The 23025-nt window shown below is 54.5% G+C and overlaps 1 protein-coding gene across 5 annotated transcripts in view; it reads left to right on the top strand.

Annotated features, from left to right (window-relative positions):
- Rps6ka2 (ribosomal protein S6 kinase A2) overlaps nt 1–23025 on the top strand; it is a 193828-nt gene that overhangs the window by 80564 nt on the left and 90239 nt on the right. The window contains exon 1 of one of the 5 annotated variants that reach the window (XM_070010340.1): nt 16060–16328. The exons of the other annotated variants lie outside the window; for them this stretch is intronic. Coding sequence (XP_069866441.1) covers nt 16230–16328 — 99 coding nt within the window. The 5' untranslated portion in view covers nt 16060–16229. Of the gene's footprint in view, nt 1–16059; nt 16329–23025 lie in introns of those variants that run through there. 5 annotated transcript variants of the gene reach the window in all.

The following is a 23025-nucleotide window of genomic DNA, read 5'->3' on the forward strand; positions in this document are numbered from 1 at the left end:
GCTCAGGCTGCAGCGGTGTGGGCAGGGCGGTGGGGAAGGGGAGCCTGGCTGGGGGTAGGGGCAGGGCGGTGGGGAAGGGAAGCCTGGCTCAGGGTGGGGGTAGGGGCTGCCCAGGCCTGCAGCGGCTGCAGTCAGAGCCAGGGTCAAAGTCAGGTGGAGGTCACTGCGGCTGGCCACAGGCTGCGGCCTGCATCTCACGGCTCAGAGGGGCCTTAGAGGGATGGAGGGCACACGCAGCCAGATTTCCTGTCCCAGGGCAGATGGGCCGGCCACCCCCACGTCCTCAGAGGCTGCCCTCCCTTCCCGGACACGGGGCGTCAGCCTGTTCTCCCCACGGCGGCGGCGCCGCCATCCGGGCTTAGCACATCCTGCAGCGGAGTACACAAGCTTCTCCTTCACACTCAACAGCGCAGATCAGGCACATCAAAATCAAGAAAAGAATTGAAGAGAAGCAGTTGAAGTGCTGGCTGTGCGGCTGTGCCCTAGGCCCTTCGTCTGCATCCGTGGAACCAAGAACATGGTGTGAACCCTCTGCCCAGCCATGGAACCAAGAACACGGCGTGGAACCCTCCGCCCAGCCGTGGAACCAAGAACACGGTGTGGAACCCTCGGCCCAGCCGTGGAACCGAGAACACGGTGTGGAACCCTCCGCCCAGCCGTGGAACCAAGAACACGGCGTGGAACCCTCCGCCCAGCCGTGGAACCAAGAACACAGTGTGGACCCTCTGCCCAGCCATGGAACCGAGAACACGGTGTGGAACCCTCCGCCCAGCCGTGGTCACTGGGATCCTGGGAATGATAAGAAATAATCATCGTCCTGTGTCTTGCTTCTGTGGGTTACTAGCTGGTACACACGGCTCGGGTCCTGGCTTGGCTGCCCTGATCCCAGTCAGTTCAGGCCTCTGGGGAAGGCCCGGGGTCCCTCTGTAGCGCTCTCGGAACCAGCCGGAGGTCTCTGCCCCGCCCGGAGGTGAGGGGGTCGTAGATGCTCCTGGGTGGTGCTTCGTTCCATGGCTGCCTTGCATCCCGACCTTGGGTTTTCTGTGTGGCGCTCACCAGGGCAGGCGTGATTGAATGAGCACCTGTCTTCCCCTGGGAGGAAAGTGGTGTTGGGAAAGTGGTTTCCTCCAAAGCCAGGCCACTCACATCAACAAACCATCTGAGGCCCCAGGAGGCGTGGGCAGGGCCTGCCCTGCGCGCAGGATTCTGGCTTGACCGGTGCCGAGGTGTGGGGCCACGGCCACCCAGCGCACAGGGCTGCAGGTGCCATGCTGGCAACGGTGGCCGTGATACCCTTCAGGATGCAAGAGACCAGTGCACCAGGGCCAGAGCGGCAGCCTGGGTCTGCCTGGGCCCCGCTCCCCGCCTGGGTCTGCTCCCCCGCCCAGGTTTTCAGTGGCTCTCTCTCTTTCTATGGGAGTGTCATCCTCCTCCTCTGACCATACGTGGTGAAATGGCTTGTCTAAGGAAGCGGGAGCGGTGTGGATACCTGCTGGGACTTGAGCCAACATCGGAGGTGCTCGTTGGAGAAGTATATGCCATCTGTAAGAACTGCACGCTGCTGCGTTTCCAATACATGAGGACTTGAGCGCGTGAGTTCCAAGCGACCGCTGCTCACACTGCAGCAGTCGGTTGGGATTGTTGGTTGGGATTGTCGGTGATGGTGACATGGGGGCTATGTGGTGCACAGGTTGTGACATGGAAACGTGGAGTGTGCCCAGGGCTGTGCATACTCGAACATGGACCTAGTATGACATACTCAAAATGCACTACACAGGAGTCACAGGACTCCCAAACTTTGAATGGTTGGTCTGTGCTGAAGCCTCCTAAATCATTTCTTAGTGCTTAAGGACTTAGAAAAGAAGTGCCAAAAGTGGGACATTCATTGAACTCAGTGGAATGCCTTGGAAACTGAGTATGGGCAAGGAAGGTCCTACCTTGTATTGTACCCAAAACAAAGCCTGGATGGATCAGAGTTATGTAAAAAATAACTAAATCATCAAAACTAAAAATAGCTTCATGTCATGGCTCAAACCTATAATCCTAGCTATCTGAGAAGCAGAGGACAGTGTAAGGTCAGCTCTGGCAAAGTCAACAAAATCAAAGTCAAAAATCAAAATACAGATGGCTCACACCTGTGATTCTTGCTACTCAGGAGGCTGAGAGGCTTAAAGCCAACCTGGGCAGGAAAATCTGTGAGAGTCTTATCTCTAGTTTACCACCAGAAAGCTAGAAGTGGAGCTGCGGCTCAAGTGGTAGAGTGCTAGCTTTGAGCAAAAGACCTCAGGGACAGCGCCCAAGCCCCAAGTTCAACCCTAGGACTGACAAAAATAAATAAATACATAAAATACAAAAGGAAGGTAGGAGGCTAGGGAATAACATGACTACTAGAAGCATTTGCCTAGCATGTGAAAGGCCCTGGGTTCAATCCCCAGTACCATAAAAATATAAAAGTAAATAAAGCTAAAATGAATGGAAGAGAAGGAGGAAGAATATATAGTTGAATATTTACCCCATCTCACAATGAAAAAGGTTATTCTCAAAATTCATGTAAAGGGTGAAAAGATATCAGATAGACAGACAAATACTTCCATAATACCCCCCAAAAATCTTAGAACACAATTAGAAAAATGCAAACTCAAATAGGAAAATGAGGAAAGGCTGAGATGTAATTTCAAAAAATAGAAAAATAATATAAACAGAACCAGAAGGTATTTTTTATGGTGGAAATAAAGTGTATATTTAGACTTAGCCAACTGGTCTCCACTTAAATGATTCCAATTTCTCTGGCAGCATCTAAAGCACCCTGATCAGCAGCCGACTGGGGTAGGCTTTCTTCCTCCCCTTCCCCCCTTCCCCCCCTCCCCCCATCAGGTGTAATCGGGCGCATGCTCAGCTGTTAGATCTAGTGCTGGTTGGGCTTGGCATCCACACTGAGCACAGCGAGCTGCGTCTTTGGTGGTCTTCATGGCTGACCCTGCTGTCGGGGTGGAGCTCCATGGTGGTGTAGCAGCCAGGGTTGTTTCCCCCCAGGCGGTCTCCAGGGATGCTGGGGCTGTCTCCCCAGCAGGAGCACCTTAGACTGGAAGCGGGTGAGGTGCGTGATTTCTTGCTGTGTGTGGCCGTGGCACCCTTCGGCACTGCCTTCTTGGCCTTCAGAGCCTTTGCCATGGCTTCTGCGGCAAGAAGGGACTTGAGCCTCCTTGGCTCCAGGAGCCATCTTCCAGAAAATATTTTAAGACAAGACAACTCTTCAAATAAGCGTGCAGTAAAATAGTATGCATTTTGGCTGCACAGATGGCCGGTTTCTGGGGCAAAGCTTAACGCTCACCCACACCAAGGTGGAAGATGCCGGGGTCATTATGTGGGGATGGCATTTCCTTCCCAAGAGCAGCGAAACCATACCACCTTCCTGGCCGTTCACTCTGTCCCTGTGGATGGCACACGGCTCCAGCCTGTCCCCGGCCTCTGTCCCTGTGTGGATGGCACACGGCTCCCGCCTGTCCCCGGCCTCTGTCCCTGTGTGAGGCCGGCAGGGAGCAGGCAGGGAGGGCCCTCACAGGGAGATGAATTTGTCAGCCCGTGTTTATTAAAGACATAATGAGTGATCCCACACAAATTTGATTAAGAGGACTGAACAGCACTTTTGTGATATTTTTAGCATGCTGGCTTGTTTATCTTCCTGCTCCCTCGTAATTACATCTCGGACATCTGTCCGATTTGTCTTCTCAGCTGATGACTCTGCAGTCAGAGACAGCCTCTAATGAGGAGCATTCGTTATTGTCACGTGCAGCCGCAGATGAGGAGGGGTGGACGGACCACCCAGCCCGGATTGCCAGGCGGGGGGTCTGTAGAAGGGAGGTCAGGCAGGAGATGAGGCCCGCGCCCACCCCCCCTCCCCTCCCAGGGGTCACCGTGCAGTTGACTTCCCTGTAGCTGTTGCTCCCGTGTTGTTAGACATGGGACTTGAGCTCTGGGCCTGGGTGCTGTCCCTGAGTTTTTGTACTTAAGGCTAGTGCTCTACCACTTGAGCCACAGCTCCACTTCCGGCTTTTTGTGGTTAATGAGGTAAGAGTCTCATCAACTCTCCTGCTTGGGCTGGCTTCAAACCCGGATCTTTCGATCTCAGCCTCCTGAGTTGTTGACAGGATGAGCCCGGCACCTGGCTTCCTTGTTCTCTTTAAAGCGTTACTGGAGCTATGTGTTTTGTTCCACCCGTGTCTGCAGCTGCGATGCTACAGCCATCTGTGGGCACCGCCGCACTGTGCCTCCCTTCTTTCTCCAGGACTGTTCTGGGCCCTCTGTCGTGCTCAGCCCTGCTCCCAGCTTTGAGTTCTGCTGGGTGCGTCCACAGGTCACTTCGAATCCTCCAACCGTCACTAGAGAGGGTGGTCGATAGAGCTACGGCTCTTCTGCAAAGGCCCTGGGCCTGTCTCTGAGTGCGCCTGCTCTCAGGTCTGCCTCTTACAGTCCTGAGACGCTGTGCTTCCCGCATGCACATCTTCAGCCCGGCCTGATTGGTGGGCACCAACTCCCCCCACCCCCTGCTCCTCACTGCTCCAGCCTTGAACAGAAACAGGATTTGTTTTTCCGACTGATGGTGGTCATTTAACAGTACTTGAGCGAATACTGCACGCTTCTTTCCTTCCAGCCACGGTGAACTTGTCCCATGTTGCAAAGCCCTAGGCTGCCACTGGTTTACGGAGCTGCCAGAGCACCCAGCTCTTCAGTGGCTGCTGGTGCCTCAGGTGGCAAACTCACGTGCTCCTTTCTACAGAAAGCACACGGTTTTTCTCCTTTCCATTGTCAACTTCAAATCGTACAGAGAGCTTTCCATGTAACGCGTCAATCTGTGTGCACAGTGCATCTTGAGCAGTCACCTCTCCACTGCCCTCCCCACCTTCCCACCCCCTTCCCCGCCCATCTCCCCACGTTTCCCGGTTCTGTTTTCAAGTATGTGCACTGAGTACCGTCTGTATTCTCCCACCGTTCCTCTTCCATCCATCTCCTCACCCTCAGACTACCCCCTGCCAGCCCACCCTAAAACTATCCCCGCCTCCAGCCTGCCCTCAAACCACCCCACACCAGCCTACCCTCCCATTATCCCCCCTCCCACCAACCCACCCTCCCTCTACCCCCCCCCCCCGCCAGCCCGCTCTCACACTATCCCCACTCCACACCAGTCAGGACACTTCAGCTGGTATTTATTGTACTAAGCTGTCTATCAATTATTCAACAGATTTATACCATGGAACCTACCTCTATGCTTAACATACTTTAGTCAGTTTGACTGTGTATTTACACATATGTCCCTGTATGCGTTTTCCTATCTGTTTACATTTGGGGGTCTGAACTTCACATTGGAGTAGAAACTGCACCCTTTGCTTTGTCTCTCTGAGCCTGACTTTTTTTTTTTAGGTTTATCTATTTCCCTGAAAACCTGATAGATAAGTAGAACTCCATATGTGTGTGTATATGTATGTATGTATATGATATGTACTATAATATAACATATGGTATATATACTATATAACAAAATTTAGTAAATATATTATCTTTTCTTTATCCATTTGTCAGCTGTAGGACATCTGGTCTGGTTCCTAGCATGGCTGTTAGGAAGAGTGCCACAGTGACATGGGTTTGCAGGTGTCTTGAGAGGGTCCTGATGTACAGTTTTTTGGATAAATGATCAAGAGTGGTTGCTGGATCAGAGGATCGATTATTCTCATTATCAGGCATCTACAGAATGTCGTCCAACAGTGGTTGCGTGAATTTGCCATGACATCCAACAGTGGTTGCGTGAATTTGCCGTCCACCATCAGTGGAGGCTGGCGTCCCTTCCTCCCCGGCTCCGCACCACCGAGCCGTGTGTCTTAGCAACATGCCCTTCAGGATCCCCTGGGGGTGGCTTTTTACTCCCCAGATAAGTAACTGAGGAACTGTGCAGCCAGCTCACCTGCGACCATCGCACCCAGTGTCAGGACAAACACACCACGCCCTGGGCAGCTGCTGTGGATGTGGAGACATGTCACACAGAACCTTGCCCTGCGTCACGCTGTGGGCACCTGCCAGCCACCTCCGTAGCCACGTGAACTCCTGGACCTCTGTGGGAGCTAGTGAGTTCCCTGTCATCCCATTCAGTTCCCATGACTGGGCCCGAACAATACCCTCCTGCCGCCCCGGGTGTGTGGGAAGCAGAGCCATGTCCACGCGCCTGGCGCGACCTCGCGGGACCCGTGAGTGCATGTCTGCGTGCTTTCACATGACGCGTGCTTGCTCCGTGTGGACAGGGAGCCCGCAGCCACGGGAAGGCCTGGCTTCCACGCCCGAAGGTGCGTCTGCCACGCAGTGTCCCGGTGCCCGGGCCTCGGGGAGTGATGGCGGCTGTGCTGCGTTGCTCTGCCTTTGCTTCTCATTCTTCTGTCAACAGCTTGGAAGCACGCGTTCCCTTCTAAGTGAGCAGACCTCTTGCCCTGAAGTAGGGGCAGGTGTGTTTTGAAGACTTGGCCAATACGCTCAGAGAGTTGTTCCCTGTAGATAGCAGCGCAGTGTGCCCTAAGATCTCCTCTTCTCTGGTTCACAGTAGAGAAGTGGGGCCCCCTCCTCCCAGTGTGGGGGTCAGGAAAACCAGCCTCATGATGCGTGGGGGAGGGGGCGTTAGGTGAGGCATATTCTGATTTTTGCAGAGCATTACAAAAATCCACCATAGCAACAATTTGAACATTTGGTATTTTGAATAAAACATAAATATTGATGAGCAGGCTTTTCTTACACTTTGTAAGGCAAGAGGCGCCTGTCTGAGATTTAATGTGTCCCAATGTGTCTGTTATGTAGCTCCTCTGCTTGCTTACTTTTGTTCTCGCTCCGACTACTTACCTCCTCCTTAAGGTTCAAGTCCCTCTGACGTATGACTTCATTCCTTTCTCCTTTCCATTCATTAGTTCACAGAACAAGCCAATAGCTACAAATAAGATCCTATTTGGGGCTTTCTGGAGGAATACCACGTCTGTAGGGTTTACTCTTCCATCTGTAGTTCTGGTTATAGAGGAGATGATCAGGTCATTAGTTGGCTCTTTCCAGGAGAAGGGGGCTGGCACAGGTGCTAAGGCTGTCATAGAGTCTCTGATTCAAGAACTGTGTCACCAATTTAGCAAAAAGGATGACACGGTCAGAAATTATTGACCTCCCAAGAAAAGACATTAGGAGGGGCTGGGATTTGCCTGGCCGGTGGGAGGTCCTGTGTTCATCCTCAGCGCTGACAAAATAGAAGTCATTAGGAGAGGCAAGCAGAGTGGTGGACAGCGCAGCCTGGCCCGTGCCACTGAGGCAGGTGTCCTGGCAGGGTGGCCAGCAGGCTGAGCTGTTCACCTGATACAGAATCAATGACCTGAGAGTTTAATGATAGTGCTCGCTTGCTTAATTAAAGAAAGGTTCTGTTATGCTACACCCATCAAGACTGAGCTCAAAAGTCCCAGGAGGATTCAAACCCCAGCACCTCCCCCCAGCCAGGGCCTTGCTGAGCTGAGAGGGGGTGGAGCCGTCCTGCACCCCAGGGACGGGGCAGGCCGTGTGCACGCTGACGCCGTCCTGCACCCCAGGGACGGGCAGGCCGCGTGCACGCTGACGCCGTCCTGCACCCCAGGGACGGGGCAGGCCGCGTGCACGCTGACGCCGTCCTGCACCCCAGGGACGGGCAGGCCGCGTGCACGCTGACGCCGGAGCCAGGGTCTCTCTGCAGTGGACTGTCACCCTCCGGCGGCTATGCACATTGTGTTCTAGTGACACAGAGAACCGTATCCGGCGAGGGTAGAAAGCAGCTCAATTAAGTGGGAAAATGGTGCCCAGCTTGCAGCCCCTCACAGGAAGGAGAAAGGAGAGGACCTGGAAAACTAGGCTCAGTTCCCCAGAGAGGAAGGTAGGGTGGCCCCTTCCCCCGCCCCGCCCCCTGGAAGATTAGGAAATGTGTAACTCTCTTCCACCTTGCTGGCCATCCTTTGCCAACACTCGCTGGCACACACTCCCAAGGACAGCTTATAAAGCCGCTGCAGAAAGGTTCTGAAGAGGGGGAAGGGGAAAGTAGAGGGTAACGTGCCCATGGACCGAGCCCCTGTGGGTGTTCTGAGAGAGCGGGAGCAGAGGGAGGCTGTGCCCCTCGAAGGGCCTGGGCCACCGGGAAGCAGCTTCTGGCTGAGACCCTGGTAGCCGCCACCACTGTTTCGACGTGACAAAGTGACAGTTTGGTGCTTCCAGGAAATGTTTGTCTAATAGAAGCACTTACAGCTTCCCTTGGCTTTCCTCTGTCCTCTGTAAGACTACAAGTGACAAAATGTTACACCAAGCACGCAAAGAACCCAGTGGGCACGTGAGATGTGCTGCGAGGCCCGGGACCTGCGAAGAGCAGGTCCACCCCACAGCCTCCCCAGGGTCCCGGGAGCCACTCGCAGAGCCGCATACACAACGCTGGGCACGGGAATGAGCGCGTCCGGGCTGCTGCCCACACGGCAGCGCGCTCGCTGAATTGTGCAAGTGGCTGCAGATGGTCATCTAGACGCAGGGTATGTTCTACTTTTAACACTCCCCCCAGAAAAGAGAGATATATATTAAGATGTAACTGTGAGCTAAAGTAGACGCGTGTCACTGAGGAGAAGAGCGCGGTGGCCCGGGCCCGGGCAGCATTTCCCGGTGATGGTGGACTCTTTCCAGAGCTGGTCAGTGGTCCCATCGCACTGTGCACGTGTCCATCCGTCCCAGGAGGCAGGCCCTTATACCTTTACACAGAGCTGGGCCAAGACATCATTGTGGGTGCCGGAAGAGTCTCCCCGAAATGGCCTGCGATGCAGTCTCCCTGGGCCTCTGGGCTCCGGCCTCAAATCTTGGCAGCCCACTCAGTAAGAAAACGTTCTGCAGTTCTCTGCAAGGTCCAAACTGAAGGGGGAAGAAGGTGAGGAAGAAGGAGAGGGAGGGGGATGAGGGAGAATGAACAAATGAATGAATGAACGAATGAAGACACCAATCTGCTTTCTAGATCCCCTGGCCTGCGTGGATGCAGACACAGCATCCACGGGGGACAGAGACTGTGGTCTCTATGCGTCTCCCTGTGTCTGAAGCCCACTTCAGGACGCAAGCCTGTAAAGAAACCTCATTTCTTGACCCTAAAATTGGGGTAGGGCAAGAGGGTGACACAGACCCTGCACCCCTCCCCCACCTGTCTGCTCCTGCAGCCCACAGATGCCCCTCCTCCTGCATCCTCATCCGGACTCAGATCCAACGCTGGTGGTCCAGCCTCTCGGCAGGGGTGTATGAGGAGTGAATTCCTACAGGAGACCCCAAAACAGCACTGGGAAAGCCAGTCCCCCCACCTTGGCACAGCCCACAGCTGAGCAGCTTGTGGAACAAACAAAGCATGCATCTTTTGAAATTCCCAACAAAACAAATGAGCCACTGAGACACTTCATCACGAGCACAGATCCAGGCTCTGAGGACCGAGGCCCAAGCCGCTCTGGCCAGCCTGTCGCCCTCACGGCTCGTGGCCAGCGTGCGAGTATATTAGTAAGGAGAAGAATCTCTCTGTCCTCCGCAGTGGCACCTGTGAAGGTGAAGTTTGAAGGTGACGCTGAAGTCTGTGCTGTCGTGCAAGAGCAGGACGCCTTGCTTTGCGCCTTTGCCCTGCTTTGCCGTTGGGCCAGGTCCACGGAGCGGAAGGGACCCTGGCTGCCAGGCTGCGGCCGCTCTCAGTGGAGGCACCCTGGGAGCCGTGAGCAAACACACAGTGCCTCGGGCACCCCAGTGTGAATATTCCCTCTGGAGCAGGTCAGACCCGCCTGGCCTGACTCATGGAGTCTCAGGACGCGCCCAGCGTGAGCCAAAGGAGGACTCAGTGCTGAATGATACAATCACCCTTGAAGGCTGGCAAGAAGGATTGGTTGCATTGTAGCAATTATTGGTGAGATGATTTTCTAGATGATGTATTGATCTCTGTTTCATGATCTAGATTACAACATGATCATTTTTTTTTAGCTGCATGTGTATTTGGGAAGAATACATAACATATGTTTATGGTTAGACTTCTTAAATGTTAGGGTTTAAGCATTCAAATATTGGTTTTGGTTTTCCTGCTAGGTATTTCATTTCTTGGGAAATCTGTTAAAAATTTCCCCAAGTAGCCAGGCGCTGATGGCTCATACCTGTAATCCTAGCTATTCAGCAGGCTGAGATCTGAGGATCATGGTTCAAAGCTAGCGCTGGCAGGAAAGTCCGTGAGACTCTTACCTCCAATAAACCACCAGAAAACCGGAAGTGGCGCTGTGGCTCAAGCGGTAGAGTGCTTGCCTTGAGCTGAAAAGCGCAGGGACAGCGCCCAAGCCCAGAGTTCAAGCCCCATGACCGACAAAAAAAAAAAAAAAAAAAAAAAAAAATCCTCAAGTGATTGGTGGATTTGTCAATTTCTGACTTTAGTTCTGTTGATTTTTGAGTAATATATTTGGATGTTGTGTTATTTGGTGCGTGCAAATTGAAATCAATACTTTCCCTGTGAATTGAAAACTTCATCAAATGTAACTTTCTCACAGCTGGCAAAGAATTTTGTGTCATTATATGACACCAATATTATTGTGTATCTCTCTTTTAGTGCTATTTGCATGGTCCTTTTTCCATTTTGCAATGCTTGTGTGTGTGTGTGTGCATGTGTGCATTTGTGCGCATGTGTGTTGGTTCTGGGGCTTGAACTTACGGCCTTGAACTCAGGGCTAGTGCTCCACCACTTCCCACAGCTCTTCTTCCAGTTTTCTGGTGGTTAATTGGAGATAAGAGTCTCATGGACTTTCTTGCCTGGGCTGGCTTTGAACTGTGATCCTTAGATTCCAGTCTGCTAAACAGCTAGAATTACAGATATGAGCCACTAGTGCCGGCTTTTTTCTTTTATTCAAAACTTTCCATGTTTCTGTTTTAGAGATGTCTCCATAACCAAATTTATTTTGAAACCAGCTTGACACTCTGTCTTTTTACTGGAAAATTTAGCCTATGCACCTTGTATGTATATAATGCATGTGTATGTATGTATATAATTATATATACCATTTAGTTTGTGTAAGCTATAGAATCAGAGTTTGTCTTACTGACAGACTACTCATGGTCCTGGAAGGAGACCTGGCCTTCAGGATCCGAGACAGAGAGCAGGCAGTGCTGTGGCCTCCACATTTGCCCACAGGTCTTAGTTTTCAAAGTGGAGTGGCCCAGACGGGTGCAGGCCCATTGTAGCTGAGTCCAGCCAAGGCCTGCTGAGGGGGGACCGGGCTTTTAACCGTAAGCAAGCCTGTTGCTGACTTTGAGGGCAGCGCCACCTCAGCCCAGTCCCCATCCCCCCACCCCCACCCCCCACCCCCATCCGTGATTCTCTGCACTTGCACCCAGAGCAGGTCCCAGGCTGAATGGGCTGGGCCTGAAGGAGTCTCAGCTCTCTGATGCACAGCCACATGTGGACACTGCTGACTGACAACCTGTGTATTTCTTGTTCTGCTCCGTTTCTTTCTTAGAATTTGTTCTCTTTCCACTCATATACTTTTGCCTCTGCTAGTTTGGGATTTTCACATTGGATTTATATTCATTTTGTTGATTACTCTAGGAGTTTTGACATGTATATTTTACACTTGAGCTGCAGCTAATCAGTCTCTTTATCTCTAACTGCCAAAGACAAGGTTTAAACTCTATCCCTTCTTCTTCTGCAAATACAATCTCTTAAAACTGAGCCTCCATTTCTAATTTGACTTCAACCCAGAAACTATGCACTTTTTATTTCATTTTATCGAGTTCATGTGTGTTTTGTATTACCCATAAGATTTTCTCAGTAGAGAACTTCCTCAGGTTGTTCATGAGGAAATAATTACTTTGTCCTTATTCATGAAAAATTTTATTACAGGGTAAAAAATCGCAAGGTCAGTCCCTTCTCCAGTGTATTCTCGCAGCTCCTTGCAGAGATCATGCCACTCTCCCCTGGCTTCTACTATTACGGTTGAGATGGTAACTGACAATCTAATTAACATTCATTTATAGAAAAATCTGTCTTCTGCTTTGGAGAGATTGTTTTTATGTTTTGGTGTTTGCTACATTTAATATGAAGCATGTAGGTACAAAGAATTCTTTAAAAATTTAATCCTCTATTGGCTTTTTAGGTCCTTGTAAATATGAAGGTTGTTGCACTCTATCAATTCTGAAAATTTCTCAACAGTCTCACCTCTGAACCTCTCCTCCCCTCCCCTTCCAAGGCTCAGGACCAGGCTGGTTTTCTCCTCTCTCAATCACACTCTCCAATTTCCTATCTTTGACTTTCTGATCGTCATTCACTTACCTACAAGCCACTGTTTCCTTTGTCCACTCTTCCTATGCCTTTCTCTACACTGCTTTTCATCTATGGGGTTGTAATTAAAATAGTTACCATTTTAGCCTCAGTTTTACTTGTCTTTACAAATATGCCTGGCCAGTTTATAGCCCGTAGTTGTCCCTTTTTTCTTTCTTCCGATGGTATTAAATGAACATATTCTATGTGATTTTTTCAAAAGTTTGGCTTCTGTAAGTCTCTACAGTCTGATCTGAGATTTGTCATCACCACTAATTTGTGCTCAAAGCTCGTTTTTCTCGGGCATGTAGTAGACAGAGACGGACAGCTCGGGCTCCTGACATGCGTCTGTGGTTCAAGCCCTGGGCTGTGTCTAATGCGCATTCTTCCAGAGCTGCTGTGTGTGCTCCTGCCTGGGCCTTGGGTGCCAGCCATCGGGAACTTTCTAGAACTACCTGGGATGGGACTCAGGGGCCAGGCTGGTATAGGAATTTTGCTTTGCCTGGAGTTTTGCCATGTAGGACACAGCGCAGCACAAGCTGGCCTGTCTGACCTCTCTGCCTACTTCCCCGGCATTCTCTACAGATGTCAGAAATTCACTCAAGATCCCGGGACCAGCCCTGCTTTGATAAAAGAGGATTTCCCCCTTATTGACTCTGCAAATGTACTGTGGGATATAGCCCAGACCCTGCCTCTCTGAACACCCAGTACCAGCCGCCTCAGTGGCCCTCTGACGGGAGAGGGCAGGGCAAGCACCCACGGGAACTGTGGACCTCGAAGCTCCCACCCTACACCCACAGTTTCCCCAGGTGTGGCCTCTGTGTGCACTGAGGTCCTGATCCTACTAGACCTGAACAGCGTCCCAAACGCTGTGGATGTCCAAGTCTGCTTCCTGTGCTTGTGAGGCAGGTGCTCTACCTCGGAGCCGCACCTCAGCCCACGCTGAGAAGGCCCTGCAGAGGAGCCGACAGCAGGCGGCTGGCACCACAGCAGGAGGAAACTAGAGATGAAAACTCGCTCCTTCCCAGCCGTTTACTTATGTTTTTTTCTGTGTGAAACCCACACCTTCATTTGCACTCTTCACACTTGGTGGAGCAATTCCACAGGTAGCCTCTGCTAATGGAACTGGCATTTTTAGCAACACCCTGTCAGGTATTTCCTAGAATCTTCCTCCTCTTCCGCCTTCTCCTCCTCCCCCTCCTCCCCCCACCTTCCCCTCTCCTCCTCTCCCCCTCCCCCCTCCTCTTCCTCCTGAACTTCCTCTTCCTCCTCCTGGACTTCCTCTTCCTTCAGCACCTTCTCAACCTCAGCCCAATGGCAGTTTAAGGTTCTCAGAAATATTAAGCAGAAGGAACAGACTGAAGATGTGTTTGGCGGGCCTGACCTGTGCCGTGTGCCATTTCCAGAGGCCTGGGTCTCAACCCACCAGGTGCCCGGAGCCCTTCACCTGGAAGTACAAACCTGAAATGTCCTCTGGGGCAGAGTCACAGCCTGGAGAGCCACCATGACCAGGGGCTTGCTGCAGAGATCAGGCCGTGCTCAGTGCAGTGGGCAGAAATCTGACTGAAGACCCTGTACTGCTGGAGGTTCATCCTGTAGTGCATTTCTAGATCCTTCTTTGAGCTGTGAGCAGTGTCTAACGTGCTCTTTATTTATTTATTTATTTTTTGCGGCTTTTTTCTTTTTACTTATGTGGTGTTGAGGAATCCAACCCAGGGCCTCAGGCATGCAAAGCAAGCACTCTACCACTGAGCCACCTTCCCAGCCCCATAACGTGCTCTTTAATAAACAGAACACTTACATTATCAGTACCTTGTTTCTGTCAGTTACTACAATCTTTTCATTCCAAGAATTATTTCCTTCATTTTGCATTTGCTTTGTCGCATTTATAGTCTCTTAGGCTATCGTATTTGCATTTTTTGCATTTATTTCCCTAAACGTAGTGAGTTTGATTACTTTGCATTGTGCATCTGACTCCACACCCCTGGCCTTTGGGGTCATGATTGAGCCTACATTTTTCGGTGTTTGTCTATGGCCTACAGTGACAGCTGGCTCCTTGTGGTCCCAACATCGCTGCGCCTTCCCACAAGCCTCGCGGTCTGGGGGAGGGAGTTGTGGTGGGTTTCATTCGTGATTCCGTTAGAGGCCCGCGTGCCCGGGGTCACCGGGCACGGAAGAGGACGAGCCCTGACGCTGGACTCTTGCTGTCCACCTCCGAGCCTGGTGTCCTCGGGAAAAGGCAGGCTCTCGCGCACCCCGGGAGGTCCCGGGGCCCCTCTCCTCAACCAGGGCTGGCGGAGCTCGGAGCTGCCGCCCGCGCCATCCACGATCGCATCGCAGGGCGTCGCCCACCGCAAGCCCCGAGGCAACGCGTGATTCCGCCGGGAGGATGAAAAGGACGAGTGCGGCGCCTGCCATGTGCACTGCGAAGGAGCAGCGCTTCTGACTCAACGCCCCCAGATGGAGCCGTTACAACGCGGGGCGCTCCGCTCCCCCTTTAAACACACTCCAAGTGTGGATGCCGCACAGAAGGCGGAGGGCGGATGGCCAGCTGCGGGGACAGCCTGCGGCCCCGGGTCGGCCTCGGATGGCCAGCTGCGGGGACAGCCTGCGGCCCCAGGTCGGCCTCGGATGGCCAGCTGCGGGGACAGCCTGCGGCCCCAGGTCGGCCCCGGGGAAGCACCGCGCTGCGCTGCCCGCCCCGACGCCCCGTGCCCCGCGCCCCGCACCCGCGCCCCGGCGCCCCGCGCCCCGCGCCCCGCGCCCCGCACCCGCGCCCCGCACCCGCGCCCCGGCGCCCCGCGCCCCGCGCCCCGCGCCCGCGCCCGGCCGGAGGCTCCCCGGGCGGCGCTCTGCAAGCCCGGCCCCGGCCCGGGTCACCGGGCGCAGCGAGTCTTTGTTCTGCGGCGGGAAACGGGCTTTCCAGACGGGGCCACAGCCCCGGCCACGTGACGCCTCCATTGTCACCGGCAGCGGATTCCCCGGGCGGGCGGGGCGCCGGCCTCGGAGAGCGGGGTGGCCGGGGTGACCGGGGTGACCGGGGTGACCGGGCCTGCGGTCCCGGGCAGAGAGACCCGAAAGGGGCACCGAGGGTGCGGTGCTCATCGCGCTAGCTCGCTGACCGCCGAAGGGGACGCCGGGGAACACGCTTGTTTTCATGGAAGGAGCGTGACACCCTCAAACAGACAAGGGTGGGCAAGGCCGGAGCCGGAGAGCCGGGACCGGGCACAACCGCACCCGCCGCGGGGCGCGGGGAGCGGTCCGGGGCCGGCTCATTAGGCGTGTGACCGGCGCTCGTGCTGATTGGCTGCGGCGGCAGTGGGCGGGGAAGCAGGCGTGCCGGTGGAGGGAGGGGCTACAGGGAGCTACTCGTAGGGAAAGCGTAGTGGGAGAGTGAACCCCTGGGGCGGAGGACGGCGGGCGTTGATTGGAGGCAGTGACGAGGGCGGGGTACCCCTGGGCAGGGCGGGGGACGATGATTGGCAAAGGTGGAGATGGGCGGGGATGGGGCGGGAACTAGTACTCGCTCGGAAAGGGGAAGCGTGAGCGCCTGTGGCGGAGGGTAGCCAGGGCTGATTGGATGGCGTGGAGGTAGGCGTGCCAGGGAGGGCAGCGCTGATTGGCGGGTGGGGAGGTGGGCGTGGTCGTAGGCGGGGCGGGCTGCCGGTTGCTGGTACTCCGGCTGGAGGTGGAGGCGCCGCGGGACTCAGCTCCTGGGCCCGGCCGGTGGCCGGCGCGGCCTGCCCTTTGTGCCCGCAGCCCGCGTCCGCGCCCGGGGCCGCCGCGCCGGGCTCCCGGCCCGCGCGCCCGCCCGCCCGCGCCCCCGACCTCGCGCCTGGGATGAGCCGGGGATGCGCGCCCGCCGGCCTTGCGGCTCCTCGCGGCTGGGCGCGGGGCGATGGACCTGGGCATGAAGAAGTTCACGGTGCGCAGGTTCTTTTCCGTGTACCTGCGCAAGAAGTCGCGCTCCAAGAGCTCCAGCCTGAGTCGGCTCGAGGTGAGCGCCGCTCCGGGGCCCGGGGGCCGGGGTGCCGGAGGTCGGGAGGCCCGGGGTCTGGGGGCCGGGGGTCGGGGGGCCGGGGGTCGGGGGGCCGGGGGTCGGGGGGCCCGGGGTCTGGGGGCCGGGGGTCGGGGAGCCGGGATGCCGGGGACCCGGGGGGCGGAGGCCGGGGTGCCGAGGCTCGGGGGGTCGGGGGTCCCGGGGTCTGGGGGCCGGGGGTCGGGGAGCCGGGATGCCGGGGGGCCGGGGGCCGCGATGCCGGGGGTCGGGGTGCCGGGGGCCGGGGCCGGGGCGGGCGCGGGGTGGGAAGGCGCGGCCAGGCGCCGTGCCTCCCGGTCCTCGGCGTCCCGTCCCGGTCAGCCAGCTGGGCACGGGGCGGGACGTTGGGGACGCGGGTCCGGCCTCCTAAAGCCCCGCTTGCGAACGGTGCGTCGGACTTCGCTGGGCTCTGCCAGTGGGTCTGCGCAGGTGGGGCGCGCCCGCCCCGTCGGGCTGCTTGAGAGGAAAGGTCGGGGTCCGCGCAGCTGGGCTGCCTCGCGGTCAGGCCGCTCAGAGGGGCCCCAGGGAGGCCTTGGGAGAGCCCGCCCTGTCCCCCGGACCCTCCCCGGGCCCCCCTCCGTACCCCCCGACCCCCTCCTCGGACCCCCTTTCCCGGCCTCCCCCCGCACCCCCGTCCCCCTCCCCAGACTCCTCCCCGGACCCCCGCCCCCCTCCCTACCCTCCCGGCCCCCTCCCCGTCTCCCACCCTCGCCCCCCTCTCTACCCCCCTCCCTGCCCCCTCCCTGGGCCCCCTCAATAGCGACACAACTTTGATCTGGCCTATTTTAGCCCCGCCTAACAGGCCAGTACCAGGCAAGGTAGATGCCAGTATTTGAAATCCATGCCGAGCTGGCGGGAGGGGAGGCAGAGGCACAGGGCAGCGGGGAGGCTGCGCAGTGGGGTGCTGGGCACGAACCCCTGCAGCCTGGGCTTTGGCACCCATTTGTCCTGAAAACCAGAGGATGCTGAAAAGACGATGTCTTCTCTGTCCCCATCTAGTTTTCTCTGGGTTCCAAAGTCTGCAGGGCATGGTAGCACTTCGATTTCGACAACCAAATCCAGTTCTCTTCACCCCAGTGTGTAGATACCTTGTTGAATCCTGGTTGGTGAAAGGGAAAGAAGGGGTGGTTTGATGGGCGGATGGACCATGCCACCTGGATGTCATCGACTTTGCTCCCTGGCACCTCAGGGCTGGCCCAAGCGGAGTCGGGGCTCCTTGTTCATTTGGAACAATGTCACAAGATCTGGATTTCTTTGTCCCAGCTGCCATGATAATGGAGACAGGCAGAGCATCTGTAAAGGTCAAGAGGTCCGAAAGTAAGGCTTGTGAAGAGTCACAGAAGCGCCAGGGGATGCCTTGCTGAGAGGTTTCTTTCTGCTTTAGGGTCATGAGCTAAGAGCTGAACATGCCAGGTGGGGTCTCAGGGAGTAAGACACTGATTTGGAACCATAGGGATTTGGGATTTAGATCAGTGGAGGAGCACTTGCCTGGAGAGTGCAAGACCCTGATTTGGGTCCTTAGTTCTGGGGGAAATAGAGCAGCTAGAAAAGACCAAAACAACCACAACAAAACACAAGACAAGGGGGCTTGCATTCAACCCAATGAAAGAAACTCAGTGAAAGTTCATTTTTCTAGGTTTCATGCATTGTAGAAATCTAAAGTTGACAAGGACCAAAACCTAAAACAGCATTGGCCTTTATTCAGGTTTGGTTTTATTTCCTATTTTATTGCAGTGCTGTTTATTCTGCAGCTCATGTCCCTTATTATTACTGTCCTTGCTGAGATCTTTGTTGGGAAATTGTTTGTGGAGTATCTGCGGTAGGGCAGGACTACCTGTGTGAGTAGATTGCAGGTGTTATTCTGGGCATGCTGGAGTCCAGAAACCTGCGTGCAGGAACACCCCGCTGGGGTTTGGGTTCAGCCTGGAGAACTGGCCTGTGGAAAGAAGGATATATCTTTAATGTGAAAATAAAATGTGTAGACAACCAACCTACGTCATCATATATGCCAGTGATCAAGGTGGCTAGAAAGAAATAGATCCTTTCAGCAAGCAACCACGGGCTTTCCCTGTGTGCCGGGTCCTGCCCTGGAGCTGAAGAAGGGCTGAGGAAGGTTGTGTTAATGCGATGCTCTTTTTTTTAACCAAATGCATCCACGAGTTTTCTCGTTTGATGCTTGTGACCATGTTCTACTATTTCATTCTTTTGTATGGAGGAACAAACTCTGAGATATTAGCATCTTTGTTGAGAAATTAAGTGTATGTATCTGCCATAGATCAGGGCTATTTCTGGGCATTGGAGGTCCAAAATAATACCCAAAACAGACACTGAGCGTCAGGGCAGCTCTGCTTACTGGGGAATCTATTCAATGGTAGACTCTACTTCCATCTAGAAAATTCCCAGGTACCTTTCCACATTTTTTTCCCTAGAGAATCTGCCCATCCAGCAGATTCTCATAGGACAAGAAGCACCATCAAAAATGTAAGACCTGTGGAGGTCAACAGTTGGAGGCTGACAAATAGGACATAAAGTACAGCACAGATATGTGTTTCTTCTGTTGGGACAAAGAAGGAAAGAACACACTGTACAAAAAGAAACCTTTTTTTATTGTTTCTGTCACAAATTTGCTTTAAAATATAGAGACAGTGAAAAAATTGTTTTCACAGCTCGGAATCTAATTACATAAGCAGAAAAGTAAGAGTAGCATCCTTATTAAACGGACCTCCAGGAGAATCTCAATTCTGTTTCGCTTCTAGAACCCAACATTTGATAAACTTTGTGCCCTGAAGGCAACTTGGTCACTCTTGGAAACAGTTCATGAATTACTGCTTAAAATGAAGTTCACTGTGGGAGGCCAATGGAATTGCTCTAGTCAGTTCGAAGGTATCTGAAGGGAAGCTGGGTACCCTGCATAGAGTTCATGCCTTGCCCTAGGAGATCTGGCTCAGTATCTTCCAGAACCCACAAGAAAGCTCAGATTGTGGGGATCTTGATTAGTGGCCTGGTCTAAGAACCACAGCCCTGCCTCTTTCTGTGGTCCAGTGTATAGATGAAGAAGAGGAGGCCCAGGGAAGCCCACACTTCTTTCCTAAAGGTTCTAAGAGATGTTCTTCAGGGCAGAGTAGGTACTTGCAGACTTATTGATGGAAGCCACTTCTGTTTGTATGGTTGTCAGAGTTTACCATGTATTTAGTGAGGCATAAAAGGGGCTGTTGTAATTTTTTAAGAAGAGAATTGTCCTGTTGGATATTTTGGAATGTGCTCTCTAGCCTAAATTTTTTTCCCTAGGAAACCTTACCTGGAAGTTAGAAATTGTTGTTGGATTTGCTCCTAGGCACTCATTAAGATTTCTCTTTAAGGTCCACCACATAGGGTGCTAATGGGTGAGGCTGGATAGAGACTTTCTTTGGATTCCAGATGATCAAATGAGTCAATCAGTGATTGGCAGCAGGTGATATTGGTGAATTACTGTCCTGAATTTTCTGATGTTTTTCATCTTGTTCAGTGTCTGCTGCTGGTGTATAAACCTGAGCTCGCCCTGGCTCAGGTGATTCGGTGGTGAGCTCCTGGCTTGGTAACTGCCCCTGTGCCCTTTGGCAGGCCAAGAGGCATTCAGTTTCCAAGGACATCCCAAGCTGTCTAGGGGGCAGGCTGGGCCTTGCTGGCTCAGGTGGCACTGTGCTCTGGCTAGGATGGCAATATTCCCTTCTCTTATCAAGCGCGTCTGCCCCTCGAGTCAGCCGTGCTGATCCACAGATCCATCCCCATGGGGGGGTCTCTGCGGCCCGAGCCAAGGCGGCCTTCAGAACAAGAAAAGGCTCTCAGTCCCCCTGGGCAGGACGGAGCAGGGTGCCCACCACAGCTTTCTCATGTGCCAGGTGTGGTGTGCAGGCTCAGGGCCTGGTTTATATTCTCTCCAGAGGCAGGATTGGTCTCCTCCAAAACATGCTCTTAATTAGTAAAAGTGAGAGAAGAGCTAATTTACTGTAAGGGTTGATTTAGAGAAGTTACCCAACCAGAGGGCTCTCTTGGATGATCTGTTATGCTGAGGATGCGCTAGAAGTGGATATTACTACTAAAAGATAGTTGTGGGGCTGGGAAGGTGGCTCAGTGGTAGAGCGCTTGCCTTGCATGCCTGAGGCCCTGGGTTCGATTCCCCAGCACCACATAAGCAAAGAGGAAAAAAGCCAGAAGTGGTGCTGTGGCTCAAGTGGTAGAGCGCTAGCCTTGAGCTGAAGAGCTGAGGGACAGCGCCCAGGCCCAGAATTCAGGCCCCACGACCAGACCCCTCCTCCCACCAAAAAAGTAAAAGATAGTTGTTGGTGAATGAGGAAGAAAACATTTCATTTAGTTTATTTGCTCCTTTGTTGAAACACTCACAAAGAAAAAGGTAGCAGAGTGAGGGGAGACGTAGTCCAAAAAGAAATGTTCTCATTCCTGATTGATGTAACTGTAACCCTCTGTACGTCACCTTTATAATGACAATAAGTAAAAGTGTAGCACCTGCCTGGCAGCGGCTGCTTTCTTCCATGCGGTCACTGTGTCTCTGATGCGCTTATCTCTGCATTCCCCTCTGCATTCTGCTTATTCACAAACCTGTGAAAATGGTGGTGCTTTTGCCCCTTTTTTCTTTCTTGGCCTCTGTGCCTCCTGCCTTCCTGCCCTGCCTGGAGCAGGGTGCTAGTTACGCTACCGGAGAGCCATCAATCAAACTGTGGCATCTGCGCGCATATCTGGCTTGCGGGCTTCCCAGTGGAGCCACTGTTTCTGGCCTGCAGGGTGAATGGCTGCTCAGGCATGGGGAATGAGCACGCGGGCGGACGCTGGGGGCTAAACTCTGAGCTGGCCCCCAGGGCCCCGGCTGCAGGGGGGGGGTGGGAGCTTCCTGGGCACAGGCGGAACTCAAGGGAGTCCAGCTGTGGGCATAGCTTCTGCCCTCAGGCTGCTGCCCTCCGACCAGGGGAAACGGGTGAGCTTGCTTCAGATGACGTGGGGTGGCCACCAGAACCACTCTACATGGCTGCTGCCAGGCTCTGTGCCTGCTACATAGCCCAGCGAGGCTAAGACTAGGAGCATTTTCTAGAACGATCTGCTTCTGCCTCCTGGTCATACCCAGCCATGCTCTGTGGCATTCTTTCCTGGCATTCTGTCTGCTTGTATGTTTTTACTTTAAAAGCTATTAAACTGAACTCAAAGAAAGAGAAATGATCAACAGAGAGCCTGGTAAGCTGCAGTGTCAGTGAATCAGGCAAATGGGTCCGATGCAAATGTGTTTGGTATGAAATTCCGGTCATCACCGCTGCTTCCAGGCCGCTGCCTGCTAAGGCAGTATAGTGGTGGTGTAGCTATAATTAAACACAAGGAACCACACACCGGGGTAGGGAGGGTAACTGCAGTCACGGCACACCTGGGATTGATTACAGTGCAGGCGCAGACCAGCCTGACGTGGGCTGCGTACCTGTTCTTAGGTGGTCATTTGCATATTCTGGAGGTGACAAGTCAGAGCCGTTCCATCCGGCCCCAGGTTCCCAGGCTCAGCAGTGTGCGTGTGGAGCTGGGCTGCCCCGCGGTGACCATCGCCGAGGCTTAGGCCGCGTGGCCCATCCCAGGAGAGCTGGGCTGGGCTCCGGCGACACTGCCCCAGCTGGCGGCCCCTGCCAGACCTTCTCATGAGGGCCTTGCAGGACTGAGCCCCCCTCACACCCCCTGCTTTCCCCTGGTCCCTTTTGGGCACACATCTATCCGGATGAGCCCTGTCCCCACAGAGCCAGCTCTCCCGAGACGCAGCCCTGCAGAGGGGACTCTGAAGAAGGTTTCATCTTCGCCCCTGTCAAGATCCAAACATAATCCCTATACGTGGGAGCTCACAGTCTCACTTGGGCTAGCTGTCTGTGAAGGGGACGGGTGCTGGCAGACGGATCTAGCTTCTAGGAGAGGAGAATTGATTTTCCTCCTCGTCATCTATCTGCTCTGTGAAATTAGTAAGATTCCAGTGTGTGTTGGTGAGTGAGTGTCACTACTCACAGCTCCTGCATACCAGGGCCGGGGGACCTGGCTCCCCGAGGGGCGGGGCGTGGCGTGCCCCGGGAGGCCCCACCCCTCCTGTCTCGTGGTTTCCATAGAGTCCAGCCTCTGGGAAGCCTGGGCCTGCGGGGGAGAGCGGGCACCGCAGCCACGCCCAGCCTTCCCAGTCCTGGCCATGCACTATCCTGGCTACACCTCTTAGAGAGCGCCGCGAGGCTGGACTTTGAAGGGCTTTCTTTGGGGTAGAACTGTTCCCGCCCAGGCCTGCCTGGGGCACTTGTGGCCCAGGCTAAGTGCACATTCGGGAGCTGCCGTCCCTGGTCTGCTGGCTTCCGAGGGCACCTTCCCATCCAGAGCATCCTGCAGTCTCCTCCTGAGCACCAAGGGGAGAGAGGGAGCAGAGCCAGAGGGGCCTTAGCGGCGGCCCCAGTGCCTGGCGGGGCCTGGGGGCGCAGACCCCCTCCTCCACCTCGCAGCTGGGGCTTCCCGGTCAGGCAGGGAACAGGGGGAGGGGGTCCCCACGGCCCACGTGGCGCCCTGCAAAGGCACACACTTGCCAACGTGACTGACGGGTTGGGACTCAGAGAGGAAAAACCAACACTCAAAACCGGAAGAGAGCACTTATTTTTAG

Source organism: Dipodomys merriami, unplaced genomic scaffold (assembly GCF_024711535.1).
Source record: "Dipodomys merriami isolate MVZ:Mamm:240054 unplaced genomic scaffold, mDipMer1.0.p SCAF_8, whole genome shotgun sequence".
NCBI classification, from domain to species: Eukaryota; Metazoa; Chordata; class Mammalia; order Rodentia; family Heteromyidae; genus Dipodomys; species Dipodomys merriami.